Source organism: Sander vitreus, chromosome 10 (assembly GCF_031162955.1).
Source record: "Sander vitreus isolate 19-12246 chromosome 10, sanVit1, whole genome shotgun sequence".
NCBI classification, from domain to species: domain Eukaryota; kingdom Metazoa; phylum Chordata; class Actinopteri; order Perciformes; family Percidae; genus Sander; species Sander vitreus.
In genome coordinates this window covers 32,326,993-32,350,803 of record NC_135864.1, presented here as the reverse complement: position 1 = coordinate 32,350,803, position 23,811 = coordinate 32,326,993, and the positions used below count along the sequence as shown (strand labels likewise).

General features: G+C 41.3%; 2 protein-coding genes and 1 long non-coding RNA gene across 3 annotated transcripts; 1 reads left to right on the top strand and 2 right to left on the bottom strand.

Moving 5' to 3' along the window:
- Positions 1 to 1,985: 1,985 nt before the first annotated feature.
- Positions 1,986 to 3,637, bottom strand: LOC144524722 (DNA damage-inducible transcript 4-like protein). The gene is made up of 2 exons (XM_078261173.1): positions 3,343 to 3,637; positions 1,986 to 2,766 (listed from the first exon to the last, which is right to left on the bottom strand). The coding sequence occupies exons 1-2, from the start codon at positions 3,452 to 3,454 to the stop codon at positions 2,321 to 2,323; spliced, it is 558 nt and encodes a 185-aa protein (XP_078117299.1). The 5' UTR covers positions 3,455 to 3,637; the 3' UTR covers positions 1,986 to 2,320.
- Positions 3,638 to 10,145: 6,508 nt separating this feature from the next.
- Positions 10,146 to 21,997, bottom strand: sting1 (stimulator of interferon response cGAMP interactor 1). The gene is made up of 7 exons (XM_078261172.1): positions 21,888 to 21,997; positions 20,376 to 20,602; positions 18,174 to 18,366; positions 15,433 to 15,541; positions 15,036 to 15,280; positions 11,047 to 11,233; positions 10,146 to 10,573 (listed from the first exon to the last, which is right to left on the bottom strand). Exons 2-7 carry the CDS (start codon positions 20,600 to 20,602, stop codon positions 10,323 to 10,325), a joined length of 1,212 nt encoding a protein of 403 aa, XP_078117298.1. The 5' UTR covers positions 21,888 to 21,997; the 3' UTR covers positions 10,146 to 10,322.
- Positions 10,530 to 20,323, top strand: LOC144524721 (uncharacterized). The gene is made up of 2 exons (XR_013502634.1): positions 10,530 to 10,620; positions 14,880 to 20,323. It is a non-coding gene; the product is annotated as an uncharacterized LOC144524721 (long non-coding RNA).
- Positions 21,998 to 23,811: the final 1,814 nt, after the last annotated feature.

Here is a 23,811-nt window from a genome sequence, read left to right as displayed (position 1 = left end):
AATTAACTGCAAATTGCATATACTTAACATTTATGCTGACCTTTTTTGAAAGCAGATGTTTTTAAGTTTCACTACCAACCATCCTGCAGGCCTGATTAAATTCAGGAGACAAAGTAATTCATCTTTTTAAATCAACCTCATAACTTTAACACAGAAATGAAACCTTGAGATCTGTAATCAGTCACAGTAAGCAATTTGTTGCCTTTTGTTAAAACTGATTGTGTGTGCGCCACTGCTGTTGCAAGTTTCAGTCTCTCTGCATTCAAGTTCATCTGAACATTGACACAGTATCCACATTTATTTTATTTTTAATTTTTTTATTTATTTTTACAGTGTTTTCAAAGTCCAGAATACAAGCTATCATGAAAATTGGTGAAATGCTATTTCTTTTTTTTGTTAAAGGAATTGCCATTTTGCCAGCAGACTTTACAATCTCAGATATCGGAGTGTCCTTAAAAGCACCAACAGAGTTTTCAAAACAATATATCAGTTTGTGCTTGGATCTTCTCCGCCATGTAATGACAATATAACTTTGACAACAAACTGTGCGTCAACAAATTGTTCACTTGATGAATTATCTTAACCTCAAATTAATGTCGCAGCTTTTTTATGCTGTAGTGTAATGAATGGAAACCAATAGCTGCCTTTTTGAAGGTAGAACATTTGGAAAACTAAACAATATATTCTTTGTAAAATAGTTGGCTGTAATGTAAAATGTCGGTGTTTGATGTACGTTGATGGGCTGATACGTAGGGTGTGGAGTTTGTTGTTGCTGAAGTAGTATTGGTGCATCCCTACTCGTCACTTAGGATGTAGCCAGTGTGCTATGTGGATAGCAAAAGAAACACGTTTGTGTAGTGTGTGTTAGATGGGAGTACAAAAACAAGTTTTGTACCCGTGAGATGGATCATGTAGAGTTTTGTGTATGTATCATGTGTTATGTTGTACATTTGTTAAATAAAAAGATTATTTGATCTAAACCTAAGTCATATCAGAGTTTGATGCCCTGATCACTACGTGGTCATTCATCTCATCATTTAAGATTTAACTTAGAGGGATTTTTTTTTGCAACATGATTTCTTGTGTAATCATTTTCCCTGACTTTAAAGGAACACGGCGACTTATTGGGACTTGGGTCTTATTCCCCGTCTTCCCCCAGAGTTAGAGGAGTCCATACATACCCTTCTCATCTCCATCTCCTCTGACGCACCCACCGCTAGCCTAGCTTAGCACAGATCCTGGAGGTAAATTGGTTCCATCTAGCCTACTGCTCCCAATAAGTGACATAACGCCAACATTTTCCTATTTACATGTGATTTGTATAGTCACAGCGTGTACAAATAACAAGGTCACATGAGACACAGCCATCTTCTAACCGTATACAAACTGGGAACTATATTCTCAGAAGGTGAAGCACTGCTACTTCTGCTACTTGGGCGGAGTGATTAGCTCATCACCTGAAAAGCACCGTTGTTACTCTCTGCTCCTCACCACGGGGCTTCTCAGGTGCTGTGAGCAAATCACTCCGCCTAAGTAGCAGAGCTTCGCCTTCTGAGAATATAGTTCCCAGTTTGTATACGGTTAGAAGATGGCTGTGTCTCATGTGACCTTGTTATTTGTACACGCTGTGACTATACAAATCACAACATGTAAATAGGAACATGGTGTTATTTTGTATGGGATGTGTGCTGGGAGAAACAGCTGTTTACACACACACACACCTCTATCTACAGCAGTGTTTCCCCCAAGTGGGGGTATGCGTACCCCTAGGGGTACTTTAGAGTACTGCAGGAAGGTCTTGTGAGATTAAAAAAAAAAAAAGTTTATGTTCATACCCTAATAAATTGAGTGATAACTTTTTTTTTCCTACCAAAAGAAAGTTTTGTGCTGGTCAGGGCATACTTCAATGAAAAATTCAAAGGGGGTACATTATTGAAAAAAGTTTGAGAAACTATAAATAAAGAGTCAAGCACAGGACAAAGAAATGGTGTCAAAAAAAATGTATTTAACAATTGCATAAATAACAGTACAGCACACTTCAGGAGTGAGACCTGCCCAATCCTGGAAGGACATTTTTAGGTTTACAGTGAAAACTTTAACATTCAACCAGTCTGCGTAAACCACTGAGGTCATGTCAGCTACAGAGTGTAGGAAAACAAGCAGTTGGTTCCCTGCGTTAAGACATTCATACATGAATAAAGAACAATCTGCATTTTGGAGTTCGTTCCAGGCCAAAACATTTGCATGTAGCCTGACATTTCACACACACAAAAAAAGAGGTAAACAGTGAAACGGGGGTTAACATTCTTAACTGGCCCCCCTAGTTGAAATCATGAATGACAGGGCTGGCTGAGGAGTAGAGCTTCCTCTTCACCAGCCGGTACTCTGGTCTCAACTTCAACACTTTGTTGCTATCAAAGATGTGCTTGAGCGACGGCCAGCCGTCGTCCTTGTCTGCCTTGAAGATCACAGACAGTTCAAACGTCGGGGTGACCCTTTGGTCTAGGAAGATGCTCCCCACAGACTTCAGGCCATCTTTGCAATCCACGTGGACGGTGATGGAGGCGCCCCGGAGCCCGCAGGGCTCATCAGCAGAGGAGCGCACCACGTCCTGGCCAACCTTGGCCAACATCTGGCGAGGCAGCAGCAGCATCTGGCAGTAGAGGGTGGAAGCTTTGGCCTCTGTCAGACAGCGCTCTATGTGCCGGGTCACATCCCGCTGCAGCAGCCGCTCTACATGCTCCAAACCAGCATCCATGTTGGCAACTGTAGAAAGAGACCAGGGGGGTTGTTAAATTGTGTTGCATATGGTCACAGTCTATATCAGTCAGTACATTACTAGTACAAGTTTAATGTCTATGCTGATATTGAATTTTAGCCGTTTGACAGCCACAGACAGTCAAATGCAATTTCAGTGCATCATAAAAGAAGCCATAGTTTGACCCTGCACTGCCCTAAAATACTCAAGTCATCAGAATAAATGCTTTAAATCAGCAGCTGAGGAGAAGAAGTGGGAACAGCACAGTGGCATCAGCTGATCCTAGATTACATCAGAAACATTCCCATCAGGAGGACCAGCTTATTTATTTGACTTCCGCCTAATATAGGTCCTATGTATAGATCTAGTTCCTATGTTACGTTCATGGTTCATTCAACGTTGGCGGATTAATAAAAAAGATGTTTGACTCGGCCAATTAGAACGGAGACTGTTTTAACAACTTGTTGCCGTATCATTAACAAAACTACGTTCAACTTTTAGTACATGTTTTTTTTCCTTTGTCTTTTTATTGCTGTGGACACTCTTTTGAGTCTGAAATCAAGTTTGAATTGAATTAAACTTACAAGAAGGCGAGTTGCTATCGCTCTCGTCGCAGCTCTCGACGCTGCCCCGCCGGCCGGAGCTCGTCTTTCGGCCCGGGGATGTGAGCAGCTGGGGGAAATACTTTCCTATCATCTCTCCGACGCCGTGTTCCTCCGAGCAGACGGCCACTCCGGGTCCTAAGAGCAGAGCCGCGCTATAGACCACCCTGACTCTTGTTTGTCAAGCTCCGGTATCTCCTCCAAGCGTTTGGTCTGTGTCTTCTCCATGTATGTAACTATAGTTGGGCTGAGCAACTCTGAGCGGCGAGCGCGAGCTTTTATACCGGAGGTGCACTCGGTTGCATCAGCTGAGCTCCCTCACGTCACGTGTGATCGGAACTGACCGGTTCAATCGAGAAGTTTCCTGATCTGTGTGACTGACTGTGGCTCACGCAACATGTCTGGGCATTGCACTGAGGTGGGAAGACGGAGCTGAGCCCTGTGGAGGACGGGTAACAGACAGTTAGTGAATGTAAAATAAGACTAGTGGGATATAATATGACTCTAATAACTTTATACTTGTAGCTACTACATTTCTTTCCTGTTACATGACGGATATATCAGCCTACCCACCTAACGTTAGGCTATCTGAACCGACCAAAACCAATTCCTATTTTTCTATTGGCTACCAACAACAAACTAATTCACAATAACTAACAGAGGTAGAAAGTAACTAATTACAATTCCTGACCTTACTGTAATTGAGTATTTTTTGTGTACTTTTACTTTTTAAAGTAGTTTTTAAAATCTGTATTTTTACTTTTACCTACGTATGTTTTGCTTTAAAGCACATGCTGAGTAAAAAAATAATAAATATTTTAGCATAATTTTTTTTCTTTTTTTAAAAAGGTTTTGTCACTTTTTTAATTTTAATATGCTTTTTGTTTTAATATTTTTTTTATTTTTGTTTTAATATGCTTTAAGGTTTTTGTTGCTTTTTTAAGTATTTTGGCTTTGCGCTCTTAACAAATCGCAAAAGACTGCGAATGAATAAAATAAGTTATTATAAGTATAAATAAGATTTTAAGTACAACGCAACAGGCAGAGCAACAAGACCAAGTTAATATTGGAGTGGCTGGAACAGCTGCGTGTAAACGATGGAGAGAGATAATTTCGGGTTCGGCCGATTCGGTCGTATTGCTAGCATAAGTTAGTGAGGGCAAAAATATTATTTATAGGCCAGTAATGCATATTGTCTATATGTGCTTTATAAAAAAACACATTGAAAGGGAATCAGAAAAAAACTAAAAAAACATGTTTTCTAATGTATTCTGTTGTTAATGTGCAACAGCAAGTAATAGTAGAAATGATTAAGAATAAAGCTATGTGAGCCAATTAAATATGTCAAGTAAGAGACGAGCGACTCCACACACAGTAACCTACAGATGGTTCTACGTGCTGAGCTCCCTCCAGGTGAGGGATTATTCATCATGTGGTTGTTTTGAATTCCTCCGAGGGGTGTTTTCCAGTTCTGGTGCATTCATGGAAAACAGCGTGATCTCTTTAAATGTTAAACCCAGACCGTCAGAAGGGCCCCGCCCGGTTTCTTTTATTTGACAAAAGCCTGAATGTTAAAGGAAGATGAGCTTCTCTTACAGTCCTCCAAAACACAAAACCAAAGCCCCCCCCCGACAACCATGGAAGGAATTATGGTTCTACTATAGCTGCATGTTTCTTATGATAAAAGTGCTCATTTCACACATTAATTGATCAGGTTTTTAGTTCATAAACAGGTACATTTTTGACTTTGGGCTTCAGGATGTTCTTAATTCAATTATATGTATAAAAATAGGCCTAAGGGGTGACCTCTAGCGGCCCGGGTTCGAATCCGACCTGCGGCCCTTTGCTGCGTGTCATCCCCCATCTCTCTCCCACCTTTCCTGTCTATCCACTGTCACTCTGAAATAAAAATGTATTCCATGCATGTACTAGTTCAACAAATGATCTTCCTGGTTGGATTGTAAAAAAATAAAGCCACATTGTTTTTATTGTTTCTTTATGTAAATTACCACCAAATCTAACATTCATGTCTTCTTTCAGTGTATGCACATAAGATTGTGTGTGTGTGTGTGTGTGTGTGTGTGTGTGTGTGTGTGTGTGTGTGTGTGTGTGTGTGTGTGTGTGAGAGAGCACGTCAGGTCTAGACACGGTGACGTGAGCCCTGCTTTACTCACAGGTGAGTAACATGGTCTGAAACACACACACACACACACACACACACACACACACACACCTGGTGGAGCATTGGAAATGTATCTACCAACACAGGACTATTTTCTTCTTCTCCATCTATTGTTTGGATCCACAGGTGGTTAACAAAATTTAATAAGAAATACTGTAGTTATCGTCCAAAAAGTTACAGAAGTGTACAGATATCAAGGGATTGGAAACTGTCACACTGGTTTCAGTTGCCTTTTACTGCCTCCCAATCAGTTTTAAAAATAGATTTGAAGATGTTATTACCTTGAAGGACCTGGTGTAGACTTGACATTTGTGTTTCATTTAATTTTATAAAACGCTTTTGTTAGCGTGTATGAGATATGCATGAGGTCACGTAGTTTAAATGTCCTAATATGGGACATCTGACAACATAATTGTTCAGATCATTTACGCTGTAGATTAATGGTGGGGAAGAGTGGAAACTACAGTGAAAATAGTCATTAACATTCTCCTCAGTTTGGACTGTCAGGGTTAATATTAAAGTCAGCTGAACAAGGTATTGTTTACCTCGGCATCACAATTCAGTCAGCACACACTCACGTACACACACACACACACGTCCACTGAGGAGGAAGATTTTTTTGCAGGTTAACCTCTCACGCCTGACTTACCTTCTTGGGAAATCACCCTGCTATGACATCACAGCTGTTAACCAATCAGGTTCAGATTACATTATGTCGTCAGAAACATGAAGCTTACCACCAAGGAGGAAGTGTCTTTCTGTAGAACTGCAGGGGAACTACAGTGTGGTGCCACTATATGCTCACTACCTAACCAATGTTGCCTGTGGGTATACTGTACTGTACTATACTGTGAGTATCTGAAACACAAGAGTTATTTATATTTAAGCATATAACAAATCTGCCCTCTCCACATTTGTTAGTTCCAAATGAAGGGGGATTTTAATGTATGTTGTCCACCCTAACTTGAATAATTACTACAAACTATGACAGGTGGTCACCAGTTCAATGTTTTATGAAGTCATGGCTAACTAAGGGAACAATAAGTTATCCATTTGTTAACATTGCATCAGCTGATGTCTGCTTCCTGGGCTGTAATGGTTTTGGTGGAGAACAGGTCAGACCTGACTAAAAGTCACATTTCTGCAGCCCTGAGTGTTCTAATCTAACTATCGTATAAAAAATAAACACAAATTCATATCAGTATCCTGATGAATTAACTGCCTGGATTTATTGTTTACACAGTCGTCCAGTATTTGTTGTAGGCAAAACCTAATGATTCATTTCACTGCATAGTGATAGTGATATATAAGCTTTTTTTTCTATTAATGGATCAATTGTTTACTCTATAAAATATCAAAAGTCATTATTATGTAGTACTCGTTACAAGTTAAGATATTTCAAATCATTTTTTTCTGGCAAATAGTCAATTTACCGAGAGAATTAGCAATGGCTCTCTCAGGCAGCTGTTTCTGAAAGCAAAAGCATATGCTGTCCATTTGTTCAGATTGTTATATCAGAGGTGTTAAACTGGTGACTGTATAAAGTCCATCTGTGTGGCTTATCACAGCTTCTGTAGTCCGGAGCAAGGCAAGTGAACTGTTGAATATTGAATATTTATTGGATTCTTATAGTGCAGCACCTTTGTGACTTGTGACTTGGGTCATGGCCTGTGTATGTGGATGGGAATCATCAGCAGTTGTACCAAAACAGTGATATTCCTCCTTGTCAGATTATTTCATTTGAAGAGATGTATAGAGGTCTGGAACGGTAGAGGAAGCCAGTATTTCTCAAGAAAGAGCAAACAGAAAAAGAAGCAGGGGAAACAAACTGGGCTCCGGGGCGCCTCCATCAACATCTCAAAATGTTGAGAGCTTCATATTGACCTGTCAAGGCTACTTCAGGCGCAGCGCAGCTGGGGTTAAAACAGTGCGCCATTGTTTGATTTCCATTTTGTCTGTAATTTTACATGTAACATTTTTATAAATCATTGATTTGGATCAGATGCGTCTGTCCTCCCTCACACCTCTGCTGTGTGTGTGAGATGCAGATAAACAGGTGTGGTGTCAGGTGTCTTGTGACTGCTGTTGTTTGAGTTGGGTTGAATTAACAAGTGAACTGCAGTGAGCATTACATAGCTAAATATTGTCATAATGAGTCTGAGACTATTGTAAAACTGGTAGCAGCAACAGGACTAGTGGACACCTTTGTTCTACTTTGGACTCATTTTAATTTTAATGAACCGGATGTTGGCAGAAGATCATGTCCTGTTCTCTAAATGCCGAGGGAGGATGACAAACTCTCTTCTGAACAACACTTTCAGGGTGTACTGTCGGTACAATCTGTCCCGGGTGTTTCCACTGCACACACACTGTTTAAATCTCAATGCCCAGTGGCCAGAGCCAGTCAGTACACATTGTGATAGTTTTCACTATTGCAATTGATGTTGATCACAATGACAATAACCAATTTGATTTGCCTCCTGTCACTGGTCAGGCAGCTCCTCAGAGTCTCTGGCAACTGTTACTCACCAAACCCGTATTTATAGAAAGTCAAAAGAAACGTAACTCTTCTTCGAAGCAAATGTTTGCATTTATTTTGTGTGTGTGTGTGTGTGTGTGTGTGTGTGTGTGTGTGTGTGTGTGTGTGTGTGCGCCAAGGTTATTATAGTTTTGCGCACATTAGTTTTTATTTAGTTTTGACTTTTTGTTTTCAAATTCAGTTTAGTTTTAATTAGTTTTTAAAGCGGGTTTGCTAGTTTACTTTAGTTTTTATTTTTTGAAAATGCTTAGTTTTAGTTTAGTTTTTATTAGTCTTTTTTTGTAATATGGGTTATTTGTCGGGGGATTCAAAAAGGTCAGAAAAAGTATTGTGTAATAATAACTCATAATATCATACAATTTTAGAAATATGTATTCACAGTGTATTCAACAATAAGACCAGTACATAAAATGTAGCCTACATATGGTCATAAAGACACCGCAGTAAGTGCAAAATGTGTAAGTGACGTGTTCCAGGAAAAAAACCTAAATAGCCAATATACTAAAGAAGACATACATGAAGCGGTGTTTTGAACTTTGGTTCGAGTAAAGTGGCGAACTTTTTCAAGTCAATCGACTCACACAGTTGTGTAGACATCCCAGTATTAATACACATATTAACCCACGCTTCCTCCCGCTTTTGGTGTTCCTGCGTATTTACTAACCAGCAGCTATCGGGTCGCCGGTGAAAGCCCTCCTATAGTGTTCTCTGTCCTGCTGTTGTCTCTGTCATGCTGCCTGGCCCTGTACCCATACATCCATGCCCTGTACCGGGGTTAGCTTCTGTTTCGGGTAGTGTTGACGAACTGACCGAAGAGCCGGTTAATAAACCCGACTGGTGTCACTGAATCGGGAGAATCGAGTGCCATATGTCAATGAACCGACTCACTCCTGTTTTTTTACCTCATTCGTGCGTGCCGTTGTGTGTAGCTGGTATTCTTCTGCCACTGTGTGTGTAGTAATCTAGCTCATTAGTGCCTCCACTGGAGTGGTGGTGGTAGAATCAATCAGGAAATGGCCTAGACCGTGCACCAGGCTACTGAACGAGACCGAATGTAACTGTGCAACCGGCCGCTCGAGTCTGATGTAATCAAGCGGTGTCTTGGTTCTCGGCAAGTTTGAGTTATTCACCAAGCCTTGTTTCTGGTGCATCTTAGATGATTGTGTTCATGGCAATTCACACATTATCGATGGGGAAGTACATCACATACAAAATACACGTCATGTTATCTTGGTAGTTATGTTAAGTTAAATGTTAGAGAAGTGAATGTTGCTACATGGTAGGTAGGCTGTCACGAGGAGACCGCACACCAGGCTACTGAACGAGACCGTAAGGACCATAACGGGTGTCTAGGTTCTCGGCAAGTTTGAGTTATCAACCGATCCCAGAAGCCTTTATGTCTCGTGCGTTTTAGAATTGTGTTCATGGAAATGCATAGGCTACATTACCAAGGGGAAAGTATTATATCACATACACATAATGGTATCTTGGTAGTTAAAGTTAAATGTTAGAAGTGAATGTTGCTACATGGTAGTTAGACTGTCACGAGGAGACCGCGCACCAGGCTACCGAATGTAACTGTGGCCAGTGCTCCCCCCCGGGCACGCGAACTGGTGACCGAATCTAGGTAGGCTAACCTCCAACCGTCCGGTTGAACCGACTTGTGTAAAAGAGTCGGTTGTCCCATCACTAGTTTCGGGGAAAGGGGGCTTTGCTTTCTCCTTTACCTGTTAAGGTAAACTAGGTTAGCCTCCTAGCTTGTGTGCGCTTCTCAAATGTACTTTTTCCCTGTAATAAATTGTCCACATATTTTACCACCTTCCACTGCAAGGGACTTGCTTTTATTTTTCACAGTCATAATCAAACAGGACTGCCGCTTTCTTCTGACTTTTGGTACCGCCATGATGCCAGGCGAGGGGCATGGACATGTGTTCAGTTTGACATGGAATGTCGCAATTTCTGGGTTCCCAGTCAGAAACTATACATGTCTACGGGAAATGTCATGGGCGGAAAGATATAAAGTTTTTTGCTCTATGAAAGACATTGACAAAGACAAAAACTAAGGACAATTTACTCGATAATTTTATTTTATTTTAGTTAGTTTTGCAAACAGACATTACAACAACGTTTTTTCCCACCTAGTTTTCGTTATTTTGTTCGGTTTTGTTAACCATTACAACCTTGGCGTGTGCGTGTTTATGTTCCCCGTTGCCTGAGCATGTATTTACAGTATATTGTTCATTAATAAGTGTTCTCGACAGGTTCCCTCAGAGGCTGAGGCTTCTCCAGGCTGAACATGAGCGTAGGCTCCCTGCTCATTTGCTCAGGGTGGTGCCAGTCACCGTTCACAGCCGGGGCACCGGATGCGCTCGCCAACGGGTGCACCATCTCCTGGTGAGGAGGTGGGGTGAGGCAGAACTCCTCTTTCTCCTGCTGCTGCAGGTGGCGTAGGATAGCTTTGGACAGGAAGTGAGGGTCGTCCTCATGCTCATCTAGAGGAAAGAAGAAAGGAAAAATCTCCAATTCCAGCTTCCTAAATGTGAGTATGTTCTAGTTTCTTCTCTCCTCTGTGACAGTAAACTGAATATCTTTGAGTTGTGGACAAAACATTTGAGGACGCCATCTTGGGCTTTGGGAAACACTGATTGACAATTTTCACCATTTTACATTTTTTACAGACCAAAATTGATTAATTGAGAAAATAATCAACAGATTAATCGACTATGAAAATAAATGTTAGTTGCAGCCCTATTTTAGTGACACACTGTGCTGCAAAAGGCGGCTGTGCATCAACAAAACCTTTTTTTTTTAAACATAAATTTCAAAGGAATCCATAAATACACAAACCCTGATTGTCAATCCTTGTCAAGTCCCCCTTAAAAGCAGTAGCCTATGTCTCATGCCGCGCGAGGTGTGTATAAAGTTTACACACACAGACACACATAGACATGGCTTGTCTTCCTACCATTAAGCAGGATGAGTTTGTAGCGGTTGCGGCACTCCAGCGACTGCTCCAGTATGTCCTGCAGCGTCCTGTAGAAGAGCAGGACCTGCTGTCTGCGCTCCGGCTCCCCGAAACCAGCGCTGCTCTCCTGGGACATGCTGTACAGCGTCAGCAGAGGCGTTGCATACTCCACCACACACTCATGGGCCTGTTTAGACACACACACACACACACACACACACAGATAAAAACATTACATGAGCAACTAATCCTTTAATGTGCTCATATCATGCTTTTTGGCTTTTTCCCTTTCCTTTATTGTTATATATATATATATATATATATATATATATATATATATATATATATTGTGCACGTTATAGGTTTACAAAGTGAAAAAGCCCAAAGTCGCCCCCCCAAAGGGACTTACCATCTCCAACAGAAAACACTGTTCACAAACTGCTCCAAACAGCTCTGTTGTAGTCCAGCCTTTACTTCAGAGACAAACGTGGTCACTTTGGAACACACGTTATAATGCTCGCCTAGCTGCTAGCATGGCACGCCCTCATACTCTGCTTCTGACTGGCTAGTAGTCCTTACCTAGGTACTGTCAGGGCACGCCCTCATACTCTGCTTCTGACTGGCTAGTAGTCCTTACCTAGGTACTGTCAGGGCACGCCCTCATACTCTGCTTCTGACTGGCTAGTAGTCCTTACCTAGGTACTGTCAGGGCACGCCCTCATACTCTGCTTCTGACTGGCTAGTAGTCCTTACCTAGCTACTGAGCATGTGCGACTCTCAACAAAGATGGAACAGAAGTGAGAGGTCTCACTCTGTAGCTAAAACAGAGAGCTCAACACACAGGGTGAAAAGAGGAGCTGCAGCAATGTGCAGTACAATAAAAATACGGTGATTTTTGAAAATTAAACCATGTAAACCTATTTTGATATAACCTCTAAATACAATTATGAACCTGGAAATGAGCATAATATGAGCACTTTAAAAGCTTGTGGACCTCTCGGCACCAGAGAAGTTTGATGACCATGTTTTACATGCAGATGGTGCTGTCACTGTGCCTTTCTAATGTAGCTCTCCACTAGTGAATTCTCAGGTTGAACCAGCAGGTGGCGGTCATGCTGTGCTATGAAAAGGAAACAGCATGCTGGAGGGGATGTACTATACTCGGTTGATTTTCTTTTTGGATCCCAAAGTACAAATCACTTGTGTTGAAAAGGCATCACAAGTCTCGGTGTTTCTTTTATATTCTTAAAATATGTTCAAGACAAGAGGACAAAAGTCTTTCATGGTGTATTGTTTAGAGTGAAAATACAAACGTAAATTCTAATCAAGTTTAGTAGGCTTATGTAAAACCTTAATCTGTTACGATAGTTGTCAGATAAATGTAGTGAAGTAAAACACAATATCATGTAATGAAATGTAGTGAAGGAGGAGTAATTCCATTTTAAGGAATTTACTCAAGTAATGTAAAAGTACCTCAAAATTAAACTTAAGTACAGTACTGTTTACTGGAGGGAAGTCAAACTTACTACTTACGCTTATTCTGTGTGATGACAGCAACTGTAAAATAACACCATTCTGGTAATCACTTTGATAGAAATAGTGGCTATTTCTGGTCTCATATGAAAACTCAGACTGCTTTCATGCATCCCAAACTTCCTTTCCCTCCACTAAACTACAGACGGGGTTTTGAGTACAATCACTGTTAGATTTACAACATCAAACATATTGAATATGGAGCACATTGACGTGCTATCATGAAATATTGAAGAATATTTTGTATATATATTAGAAACAGCCTCTTGAGTTTCTCTCTCTCTCTCTCTCTCTCTCTCTCTCTGTCTCTCTCCCTCTCTCTCTCTCTCTCTCTCTCTCTCTCTCTCTCCCTCTCTCTCTCTCTCTCTGTCTCTCCCTCTCTCCCTCTCTCTCTCTCTCTCTCTCTCTCTCTCTCTCTCTCTCTCTCTCTCTCTCTCTCTCTCTCTCTCTCTCTCTCTCTCTGTCTCCCTCTCTCTCTCTCCCTCTCTCCCTCTCTCTCTCTCTCTCTCTCTCTCTCTCTCTCTCTCTCTCTCTCTCTCCCTCTCTCCCTCTCTCCCTCTCCCTCTCTCCCTCTCTCTCTCTCTCTCTCTCTCTCTGTCTCCCTCTCTCTCTCTCCTCTCTCTCTCTCTCTCTCTCTCTCTCTCTCTCTCTCTCTCTCTCTCTCTCTCTCTCTCTCTCTCTCTCTCTCTCTCTCTCTCTCTCTCTCTCTCTCTCTCTCTCTCTCCCTCTGTCTCTCTCTCCCTCTCTCTCTCTCTCTCTCTCTCTCTCTCTCTCTCTCTCTCTCTCTCTCTCTGTCTCTCTCTCTCTCTCTCTCTCTCTCTCTCTCTCTCTCTCTCTCTCTCTCTGTCACAGACGAGTATTAACAGGGGACATCATGGGATTTACGTCTGTGTTTCGTGCGGCGCATTTGCACAGGATAAGAAAAAAACTCTGTATTTCTACTCTAACTTACCAACATTACGCCTCGCATATGATGTCAAGACTGTGTCAAAACGCAGCCCCAAATATGACCCTCATATCACGAGATGCCGATTCGCAAAGGACTAATATATCACCAGTGCTGGAATGTAACTAAGTACAATTACTCAAGTACTGTACTTTAGTACCAATTTGAGGTAGGCTACTTGTACTTTACTTGAGTCTTTTCTTTTCATGCCACTTTCTACTTCTACTCCGCTACATTTCAGAGAGAAATATTGGACTTTTTACTCCACTACATACATGTTACAGGGGGGTGTCTAACTGCGTGTCAATCACTGCTCATGCACATGCATTTATTCTCCCTTGTAGGGGGAGGAGCTTAGGAGACCGTTTTGGGCTTTAGCAGAAAGGGGGGAGGGACTGAGAAGTTGTTGATGTTCAAATGTTTTGGCTAAGTCCTGGATCTTCCCAATCCTATCTACAGCACTTTTAAGTACTGTTTGCTGATAATACTTACATACTTTTATTTAAGTAACACTTTCAATGGTGGACTTTTACTTGTAACAGTATTTTTACAGTGTGGTATTAGTACTTTTACTTAAGTAAAGGATCTGAATACTTCTTCCCCCGCTGATAATCACACCACCTCTGTGTTTAGCCAAATGTTTACCTACTGTAGGTAATTTACGGGCTAACTGTTACTTGTCAAATTAAAGACATGGCATATTTGCACAGGTTTATGATCACAGACGGCCTCCACAATGATTATAAATGACTAAAGGTCCCCACCATAGGGCTGAGGTCTTCAACTCACACAATTACAGCACAAATAGCTCAGAACTGCAGGTTCTCTGATTGCATTATTTAATGGTGACTAAATATTTTTGCTGTGCACCTGAGACATTTCTAATTTCATTAGTTTGCAATTCAATTATTTTAAGATTTAAGATCTGTAACTTAAAATAATACAGATATACACATCTGAGATGGACTGGAGACATGTCTGTGGTGTTTCCTTGCCTTTTTTGCCCAATGCATGCTAGGATATTTTTCCGCCACCTTTGACTCTAAAAAGCACAGAGAAAGGATGGATGGATGGCATGCAGCTAGTATTTCATGTGGGAAAGCACTTCAGTGAAGAGCTTTGATTCTCTGCCACTGTAAATTCTCTAAATTCAGCCGATGTTTGAATCGTGTCGGCTCACACTCATTTTCTAGTGTTTTTGTTTTTAAATGCAGACCTTATAGTCTGTGTAATGTTGTAAATAATGTATGGGCTGTGTACGGCTTCGTGTGACCGCCTTCTTCCAGATATCTTCTCACGCATCTTCTTCCACGCGTGGATAATCATTGTTATTTCTTTCTTTTTTTCTTTACAGCGGAAATTCCTTTTTGTAATCGGACTCGGCTCTAAAACTGCTGCCGTGGTTGATTTCTTGGGCCCGATCATAGCTCTACTTCAGTGTATCTGTTCTGGTATGATCTAAATCCACCTGCATTATAATCTGTAACTATTGTTCTACAGCCCAGCCTACCTTTCCATGCTCGTCCAATACACTGTAGACGCTGTGCTTGTAGACCCGCCCTCGGACTCCTGCCCTGTCTATCTCGCTGTTGGGGAGGTTGTCATAGAAATAGATGTTGTCATCCTCTTCCTCCAGCTTGTGAGAAATGTTGGCATTGAGAGGTACGAGGATGAGGAGTTTCCTGGAGCCACGACCCCAGGAGGAGCTGTTGGCCTGATGGGTGGCACGAAATGCTGCGATGGAGCCCTCCAAACCTGATTGGACGCACACACACACACACGCCAAAGACATATACAGTATATCAAGTTAAATTGATTATATTGTGAAGGTAAAGCCCACAATCTCATATTTAAATGATTGTGTGTAATCAGAAATATAAGGAGGTGTGTGTTTTGATGTTACTGACGCGGCAGCACCAGTCGCAGGTAGCCAAGGTAGAAGGACCAGGCCAGGCCGTGGGCCACGTTCATCTTCCTCCCCTCGCAGACGTCTGACACCTCCACCTCTGACGGACCCTGTACACCGACCACAGAAACAGCCAGAGGGATGTCACAACACCTCACCTATGCTCAGGACACCTATGGGAAGGTGTCAGGCAAGAGAAAAGGGCACCCCTGCACCCATGCTGCCCTTTCCTATGTGGGACAACTATATTTTTAGACAGCTACACTCAAGCTTGAGCTGGATTGGAATCTATAATGCCGCCAGTTTCTATACGGAGTCTGAGGGAACAGGGAGCTTTGTTCGGAATTATAAAGCAATTCTTCGAGGACAGTGCTATGGTGATTCTTGCTGATGAAGACATACTTTTTTCTAGCCTATTTTTACTCCGGAACTGCCACATCAATTACAATCAACTTATGCTCCAGGAAGCGTTCTTACATAGCGACTGCTCTGTCTGAAGTGTACTGCTCTTATGCTAAAACAGGGGCTTTCTTTCACTTCTACCATGGTGCTCTGAGGTGTAACAATATAATAAGCTCTCAGATGATGAGCTTTCTGATAAAATGATTATCTATACCAACCAGAATTGTGAAGAGAGAGAGAGAGAGAGATTCCCTCGGTGCTGTCTTCCAAATGTGCAGGACAGAGGGTGCAACTTTTACTTGTAAATACATTGTTTTAGAGAATAGAATTGTCTTTTACAGAATATTTACAGTGTACTTGTTTATCTCATATAAAGTGAAATATAGGGGGCATGTCATAGTGGGGGGGTCTGGGTGTCCTCCCCCAGGGAAGTTTTGAGCATCAACGACTTAATTTCCTGTATTCGGATACACTTTTATGCACCAATTTACGGTGGAAATACCTTTATATAGCCTATGTGCAGAAGAAAAACACAGATGACAATTCAAAATATATCAAGAATATAATGGAAAGTATGTTGGTGCGTGTCATTGGGCATTTTTAAGTGAGTATATGGAAATCCTGGAGCTTTCTTAGTGGGTATACTGCGTATACCTGTGTATCACCTAGACTACACCACTGGTGTTGGTGTCAGCTAGAATGTTGTTATCGCAAGTGTAACTGATATGCACTGTCCCTGAATGATCAGTAGCTTTTAGCTGTGGAGCTCCCCTTACTGGTGACCACGGTTGTCAGCTTAGCGTCACCCAGGATGGTTGTGATTGCTTTAAAGAAATAAAAACAAGCCAGAGCATTTTTTTTTTTCCTATCCCAGAATAGATCAGTTGGTGGTGTTGCCAGACCATACTCCAGTGTTGACACTGCACTGTGGAGATGGGTCTGGCAATGCGAGACTATCGCAGATGTGATTCACAGTACTTTATTTCCATGTTAAAAGCCAGCAAAAGAAACTCTCAAGAGGTGATAACATGTCCCAAATAGTTAGCTGCTGAGCTAGCCTATAACCCTTATAAACAGTGCGCCTGTGTGCCTGGGTTTGTACTGTACTGAACAGAACAGCTGCCAGAAAAAGATGGAACCTACCTGTCAGAATCAGCGTTATAATATATACTGAGGTGCATTTAAACTGTGAAGCTTAGAAAAAAACTGACTACAAATCTTTGGTCTGAACTGTACAAAACACAATTTCAGTCAGTAAAGTTAGATTTGGAATGTGCAAATAATGGAATGTTTGGTATATGTGTGTGTGCAGGTAAACAGGAAGACACCCACTGCAGGGTCTAATGATAGGTCAAAACATCTTTGACTGCGCATCCCATGTCTGACCCGCAACACTGGTCACAAATTACAGCTTCTTCTGTCTGCCACTTAAATTACAGCCATGTAACAACCTACACTCAACAAACCTTCCGACTCACTGGCTCCCCCATGTTGACTGGCTGTATCTATTATTCACTCCCCTGGTCACTTCCCACTGTAACCAGTTCAAGGTGTTGTAGCCAGAGAAACATCTACATGCCAATTTAAATGGATGTTCCACTGGTTATATAGCCATTGCTTACTATGATTTACCAAAGCATTCTACAGGAGTAGAAACTAGTGGCAGCCTGGAATGATATATATGTAAGTGCTGATCCATTTTTGCGACACGACTGAAGCGTGGTGTCGACGTCATACATCCATGGTTGATGCTCCACGCCCCTGACCGGCAGCTGATTGGATGAACGCGTGACGTGGGTCTGCCTTCTCGAGAATTTCAACCGAGCGGCTCGTTGAGAATACGATCTCGTACTTTACGAAAATAGTTCACCGAAACGTGTTTCTGAAAACATTTTAAGCGAGAAATAGGCCATGCAGTTGCTGAATCTGTCTTCATTTCAGATCGACAAAGGTCAGTTTGAAAGATTTTCGTCTACTTCTATTGGATAGTCGTGTCGCGTTCAACGGGTTCATTTGCATAAAGATGGACGTCGGCCAGCTTTTGGACGCACAGCATTTTTTCAAATGCAGCACCGCCTTCCCGGAATGCTTTGCATGCACGTTGAAGTCGCTTGACATCACCCATAGGAATAGAGTGGAGCGCGAAGCGACAGAAGCGTCGCATGGACAAATGGATCACCAGCGTAAGGGTTAATGCCCGACGAGGTGTCCATTGTCAGCCATTAATGGACAACAGTGAGGCATGAACCGTCTGGCGCACAGACCATGGTATAAATAACCATATATATATATATATACTGTATATAGACTGTACTCCTTTGTTTCAGGTATGGACCTCACCAAGACTCCCAGGCTTTTGAACAGCGCGTAAAGGGCCGAGGCCAGGAAGAGGAGTTTCCAGCATTGGCCTTTGTGTGGCAGAGGATGTCCGGCCAGGTAGAGCAGAAGGCCTGCCAGACCTGCAGCCAGCAGGGTCTTTCCCCCTAACCCACAGGCTGGCAGCACATGGCTCAGCAGCCCTTTGCCTCGATACCTGTAAAAACAGAGAGGATACTGTTGTCCCTGGAATTGTGTGTGTACAGTGTCACTGTTGCACTGGTGGATGCTCAGTATAGCATTTTGACGTCAATGAAACATTCCATTCATTTAGAGAGGCTGAAATTATTTCTGTACACATAGTGTTACAGAGACCGATGTTAACATCTAGGTAGTGTACAGTTTTACAAAAGTTGTTTTTTTTACTCAAAACAGCTGCCTAGTGCAACTGGAAACACTGATGAGAGCACCATGAGTGACACCTTTAACATTACAGTCATTTGATGCATTGTTAATACAAACATATTGATTAGAGCAGCTTTAAGCAATGCAAGGAAAGGCACATTCAAACCTGAGTACTACTTAAGTCAGACCAGACAGCACAGGTTAAACTCATTGACTGTATAATAGAAGTGAACGTAAGTTCTGAAAAATGAAGCCAATGCATTTCATCTAATGGCCAGCAGCGACTCCACTGGTTGCAATAAGAAGTCAGTTTGTATAGATGTTTATGAGAAAATGACCCTTCTTCTCACTTGATTTATTACCTCAGTAAACAAGAGTTTATCTTCTCAATCGCTAGTTTCAAGTCTTCTTCAATACAGCATGATGTTTATTTTGGTAATTATTAGTGCTGTCGGTTAAATGCGTTATTAACGGCGTTAATGCAAACCCATTTTAACAGCGTACATTTTTTTATCGCGAGATTAACGTTCTTTTTGGCCTAGCAAACTTTGTAGTTTTTTTCACATGCTGTTGCAACAACTAGTAACATTAGAAAAACTACAACACCACACCGGATCTAGCTAGACCGGAAACAAAACAACAGGGACGGCGCACACACTTTGGGCTTGCGAGCCGGCCAAAGAGTAATAGGCTAACGTTAAGTTTTGAGTGGATGACGAGACGCCGAAATGGATGCCAATAAGATTCTGAATGGAAAGTTTACTTTTAAAAAGTTGCCAAATGGTTCCATTGACAAGACCAAAGTGATCTGTGTGTTTTGTCGTTGTGAACTGAGCTATCATCGCAGCACGTCCAGTCTGAAATACCACTTGATGGCCAAGCACACAGCTGATGGCCAAGCACACAGCTGATGGCCAAGCACACAGCTGATGGCCAAGCACACAGCTGATGGCCAAGCATACAGCTGATGGCCAAGCACACAGCTGATGGCCAAGCACGCAGCTGATGCCAATTCTCTGCCACCTCGTCAAAGCCAGGCGACAAAAGCACAAAGCAAGCCGATCCACTTTTGTTGATAAGAGCATTAAAATGAGAAAAAATAATTGGACAAAAAGAAATCTAGGGACATTTAGAATAGATAAAAATGTGCGATTAATTGCGAGTTAACTATGACATTTGTAAATATTTAAATTGTTTGACAGCACTAATAATTATGCTCCCATTTATTTAAAAAACAGATGATAAAGCAGCAGAGGCTTTAGGGTGTGGCTACCTTGTGATTGACCAGTTGCTAATACCAGTCAATCAGGATAGAACCTTAGCAATGCATATCTATGGCACTGTGTACATTCAAATAGCCGTGAACTTGTTTGTCCGTGTATTCACCTTACTACTTTGACCCTTCCACAGTGTGTTCTCACTTTGTGTTCTAAAAGACAAGTTTTAAGCCTGTTTTATGCCAAAATAAGCATCCCAATCACTATCAGTTAACGTGAATGACAGATGCACCTTGCTCACCAAGCTAGGTAGCTAGCACTAGCGTTAGCTGACAAGTTAGCTCCACCCTCTCGTCCAAATATGGTCACCTCTGGTTCCAAAAAATCATGGCCAAAAAGCCAAACTTGAGGCATTAAAACGGTAGTCCACAAACCCATTGGTGATGTCACAGTGGCTACGTCCACTTCTTGATACAATCTATGAATAAAATTCTAAATTTTGCCCTTTTTTTTCTTATTCTTTTCTTAATCTAAATACAAAAAACACTCTCAGTTGCGGTCTTACCTCTGATTGTACCACACACAACCACACCTTGTCTCTCACCTCGTATTTGAATGGTAAATCATCTCCTCTGCAAGCAGACAGAGGCTGTGCAGCAGAGGACCAAGGGTCAGGATGAGTATTACCATGGCAACCCATCCAAATAACCTTTCAGGAGACAGAATCACTATGCCTCCTGTTGTCATGGCAGCCAGTGCCGCAGCACACACCTTAGGCAAAGTCCCACGAGGCCGAGAAACGAGAGTATCGTGATCTTTGAGGGACTGCATCTGTCAGGGGACAGTCACCCAGTGTCAGGGAGCGTTTTCAGTTAGATGTTTCTATCTCTCTGTGCGTAGGGCTAGTTCCCCCAGAAAACCCAGAGGAAATATGGCTGTTTGATGTTTCCTGTAAACTTCATTTTGGACTTTTGAGGTTCTCACCTAACAACAGCAAAACATTACATAAAAATCACCACAACCCCAAAAGACATAGTATTTGTTTGTATCTAGTGACCTAATATGTTCACTACATTCAGTAAATATAAAGAAATCAAGCTACAAGTGTGGGATTAGGATGGTTAGGGGGAGGTAACCTGATGAGGGCGTAGGCCTACTCACACTTGGCCCAGTTGCCTTGAACTGTTCCTGAGCACGATTAACCCACCACCCCGGTCTGCACTCACACTGCAATAAAACAATCAGGGCCAGAGCACGCCTACGTCATTACGTTGCGGGACTCGCCGACTGCAATTAGAGCATTAGAGTACGCGCCCTTAAACTGTACATTTATTCTGAAGTGCACAGTCTACTCTCTGTGGGCTTAAACTTGTGCATGTTGCACACCTGGCTCAGTAACAGTGAGTCACAGCATGTTGTTTTTCTCCATGATCTCATAATAGACACACAGATGCATTAAATAATGGGTGTGGCTATGAACAGAAGAGAAATGAAAGTCTGAATGAGCATGTGTGTGTGTATGTGTGTGTGTGTGTGTGTTTGAGAGAGATAATGTTGCTCTCTCTCTACATGTCTAAGCCCCAAATTTGCCTGTGCTTACATTCTTTGGATACAATTTATTTAACAGCTGTATTCACTACACGTTTTCTGCCCATCAATAGTAATAGTAAATACCTATGAATAAAAATGATAGTAATAGTAAATACTACAATTATGAGAAAATGCATTGTTTTAATAAAATTAAAAAACATTACATTTACACTTACAAAATGTATATTACATCACATTTACATTTTACACTTACATTTACACCAGAGTACCTAAGCCCTCCAGAAACCTAGAGAAAACCCTGACATTCCAGTATGACCACAATGCAGTGGAGACAAGATGTACATGTACTAAATGTACTGTACACTCGTTGGTATCTATATTTGAATATATTTGAATATATTTGAATATATTTGACAGTTTTATATGGCCTGATCTCTGATAATGCCTAATTGCGGTGTGCACAGGATGGAAAAAGTCTAACGTAGTAGGGCAAAGTTAGTCCATCTCCATCAAAAGTGCATTTTAAAACTAGACAAGAGAAAGAAAAGTGTATGGAGGGACTCACCTTGGTGTTGCTGTGATCCAGAATAGAGAGATTTCCTTTGTCCTCTGTTTTCCTCTCCCTTTAGTTCCACCCTTTTAGACATGATCCAACACTTTCACTTTCGATTGCAGTTCATCTTACTCACTGAACATCACGGTGACGAAAGGGAGTGGGCAGAGGTTATGGGAAAGATTCATAAAGAGGAAGTTCTCACGATACAGTATAACTATACATATGACCACAGATCTTTTTACTCAAGTGTCAAGTTGGCTTCCGGTTAAACCATTGTCAATTATTTCACAATAGAATGAATGCAGATATGTTGCAGTGGTCATTTTGCGCCCCCTTTGTTAAATCAAAAGTGAAAAAGTGCAATAAACATACTAGAGAAAGTAAAACCAACATAAAGTATGTGGGCCAACATGGGCATCCGGACAGCTCCACTGTTCTTTGTCAAATACTCTATAAGTCTTTGGAACCCTATTAAAGGGATGAAACATCACTGTTCTGAAATTATATTCCCTCATTTGTTGTTATGATCAGGGCTTTAAATTGACACCCGCCAACCCGCCAAATGCGGGTAAAAATTAACTTTGGCAGGTAAAATTTTAAAGTTACTAGCCAATTTGGCTGATGGTGATGAATCGTTCGACTGCAGAAATGTTTCCAGATTGGTCTGTTGTGCGCCAAGAAATGTGGGCAGTTTTGTGTGTCTTTGGCTTGGAAACGTAATCTTTATCTGGCATCACTGCTTGTAGTACTAATCCTACATTTCCCATGAACACTTTGTCGTAACGTGTCATACAACGTTGGCTACGTGCCTATCGTGGGTGGTATCGATTACGATTTTTTTGACAAAAAACCATAAACCAATCAAAACTGTCTGGCTCTGCTAAATAGTCTCGGGAAGCATATATATATATATATATGTATATATATATATATATATATATATATATATATGTATATATATATATATATATATATATATATATATATATACATATATATATATGTATATATATATATATATATATATATATGTATATATATCGTATATATATATGTATATATATACGTATATATATATATATATATATATATATATATATATATATATATATATATATGTATATATGTCTTAGGTGCGTGGGGTTATGCTGGGGGATTGTCATGTTTAAAGCTCAGTGTTTCGAAAATTCTACCTGCTATTCTATGGGCTACAGTGAGACCGGTAATTAACCATTTTCATACCCCATTAGCATATACTGTATATGATGTACTATTTAGTTACCCCTCTTGCTCTGTATGGAAGCATTTATTCAGGTGTTTCCTGTCACCCATCTGTAAATATTACACAGTATTTGTCATGTTTCACCTTAGGGAAACTATATAATGAAAGAGAACGTTACTCCCTCTCACCGCTGACATATCCCGTAATTCATCTAATTACTCTTCTATTTGGTATGTTTTGCATCAATCCTGTCAAACCAGTAACTGTAACTACCTCCCACTGCTCGAGGAAGACAGCAAAAGTCACTTACTGCAGTGTAACTGTAGAGCAGGTCCAGTCAGTTTGACTGGCTTTGATAAGGCATCCCTTGCTATCTCCAGGGCGGATCTCATTTGTATAGTATAATATAATATTAGAATATTTAGATAATATAAAATGTATATAAAATTTCCTTTATTTGGCAAGTACATTTACAAATGCAGAGGAGTGTTTCCTCTGCATTTAACCCATCCTAACTAATGAGGCGCAGTGGTCAGCCATAGTCTGGCGCCCAGGGACCAACTCCAGTGCCCACTTCAAGGCAACAGCAGGAGTTACCTAGCATGCATGTCTTTAAGGTGGGAAGAAACCGGCACACCCAGAGGATACCCACGCCAACACGGGGAGAACATGCAAACTCCACACACAGACCGGGAATAAAACCCAGGACTC

Bases quoted from the DNA above. Each gene is read 5' to 3' on its own strand.
- sting1 (XM_078261172.1), bottom strand. From the start codon at position 20,602: ATGCAGTCCCTCAAAGATCACGATACTCTCGTTTCTCGGCCTCGTGGG. The intron at 11,234-15,035 runs GTAGGCTGGGCT...GTGTCTAAACAG, and splicing joins TATTGGACGAGCATGGAAAG to GCCCATGAGTGTGTGGTGGA. The intron at 10,574-11,046 runs GTAGGAAGACAA...TCTTTCCTCTAG, and splicing joins CAAACTCATCCTGCTTAATG to ATGAGCATGAGGACGACCCT.
- LOC144524722 (XM_078261173.1), bottom strand. From the start codon at position 3,454: ATGATAGGAAAGTATTTCCCCCAGCTGCTCACATCCCCGGGCCGAAAG. The intron at 2,767-3,342 runs GTAAGTTTAATT...CTCTTTCTACAG, and splicing joins CGATAGCAACTCGCCTTCTT to TTGCCAACATGGATGCTGGT.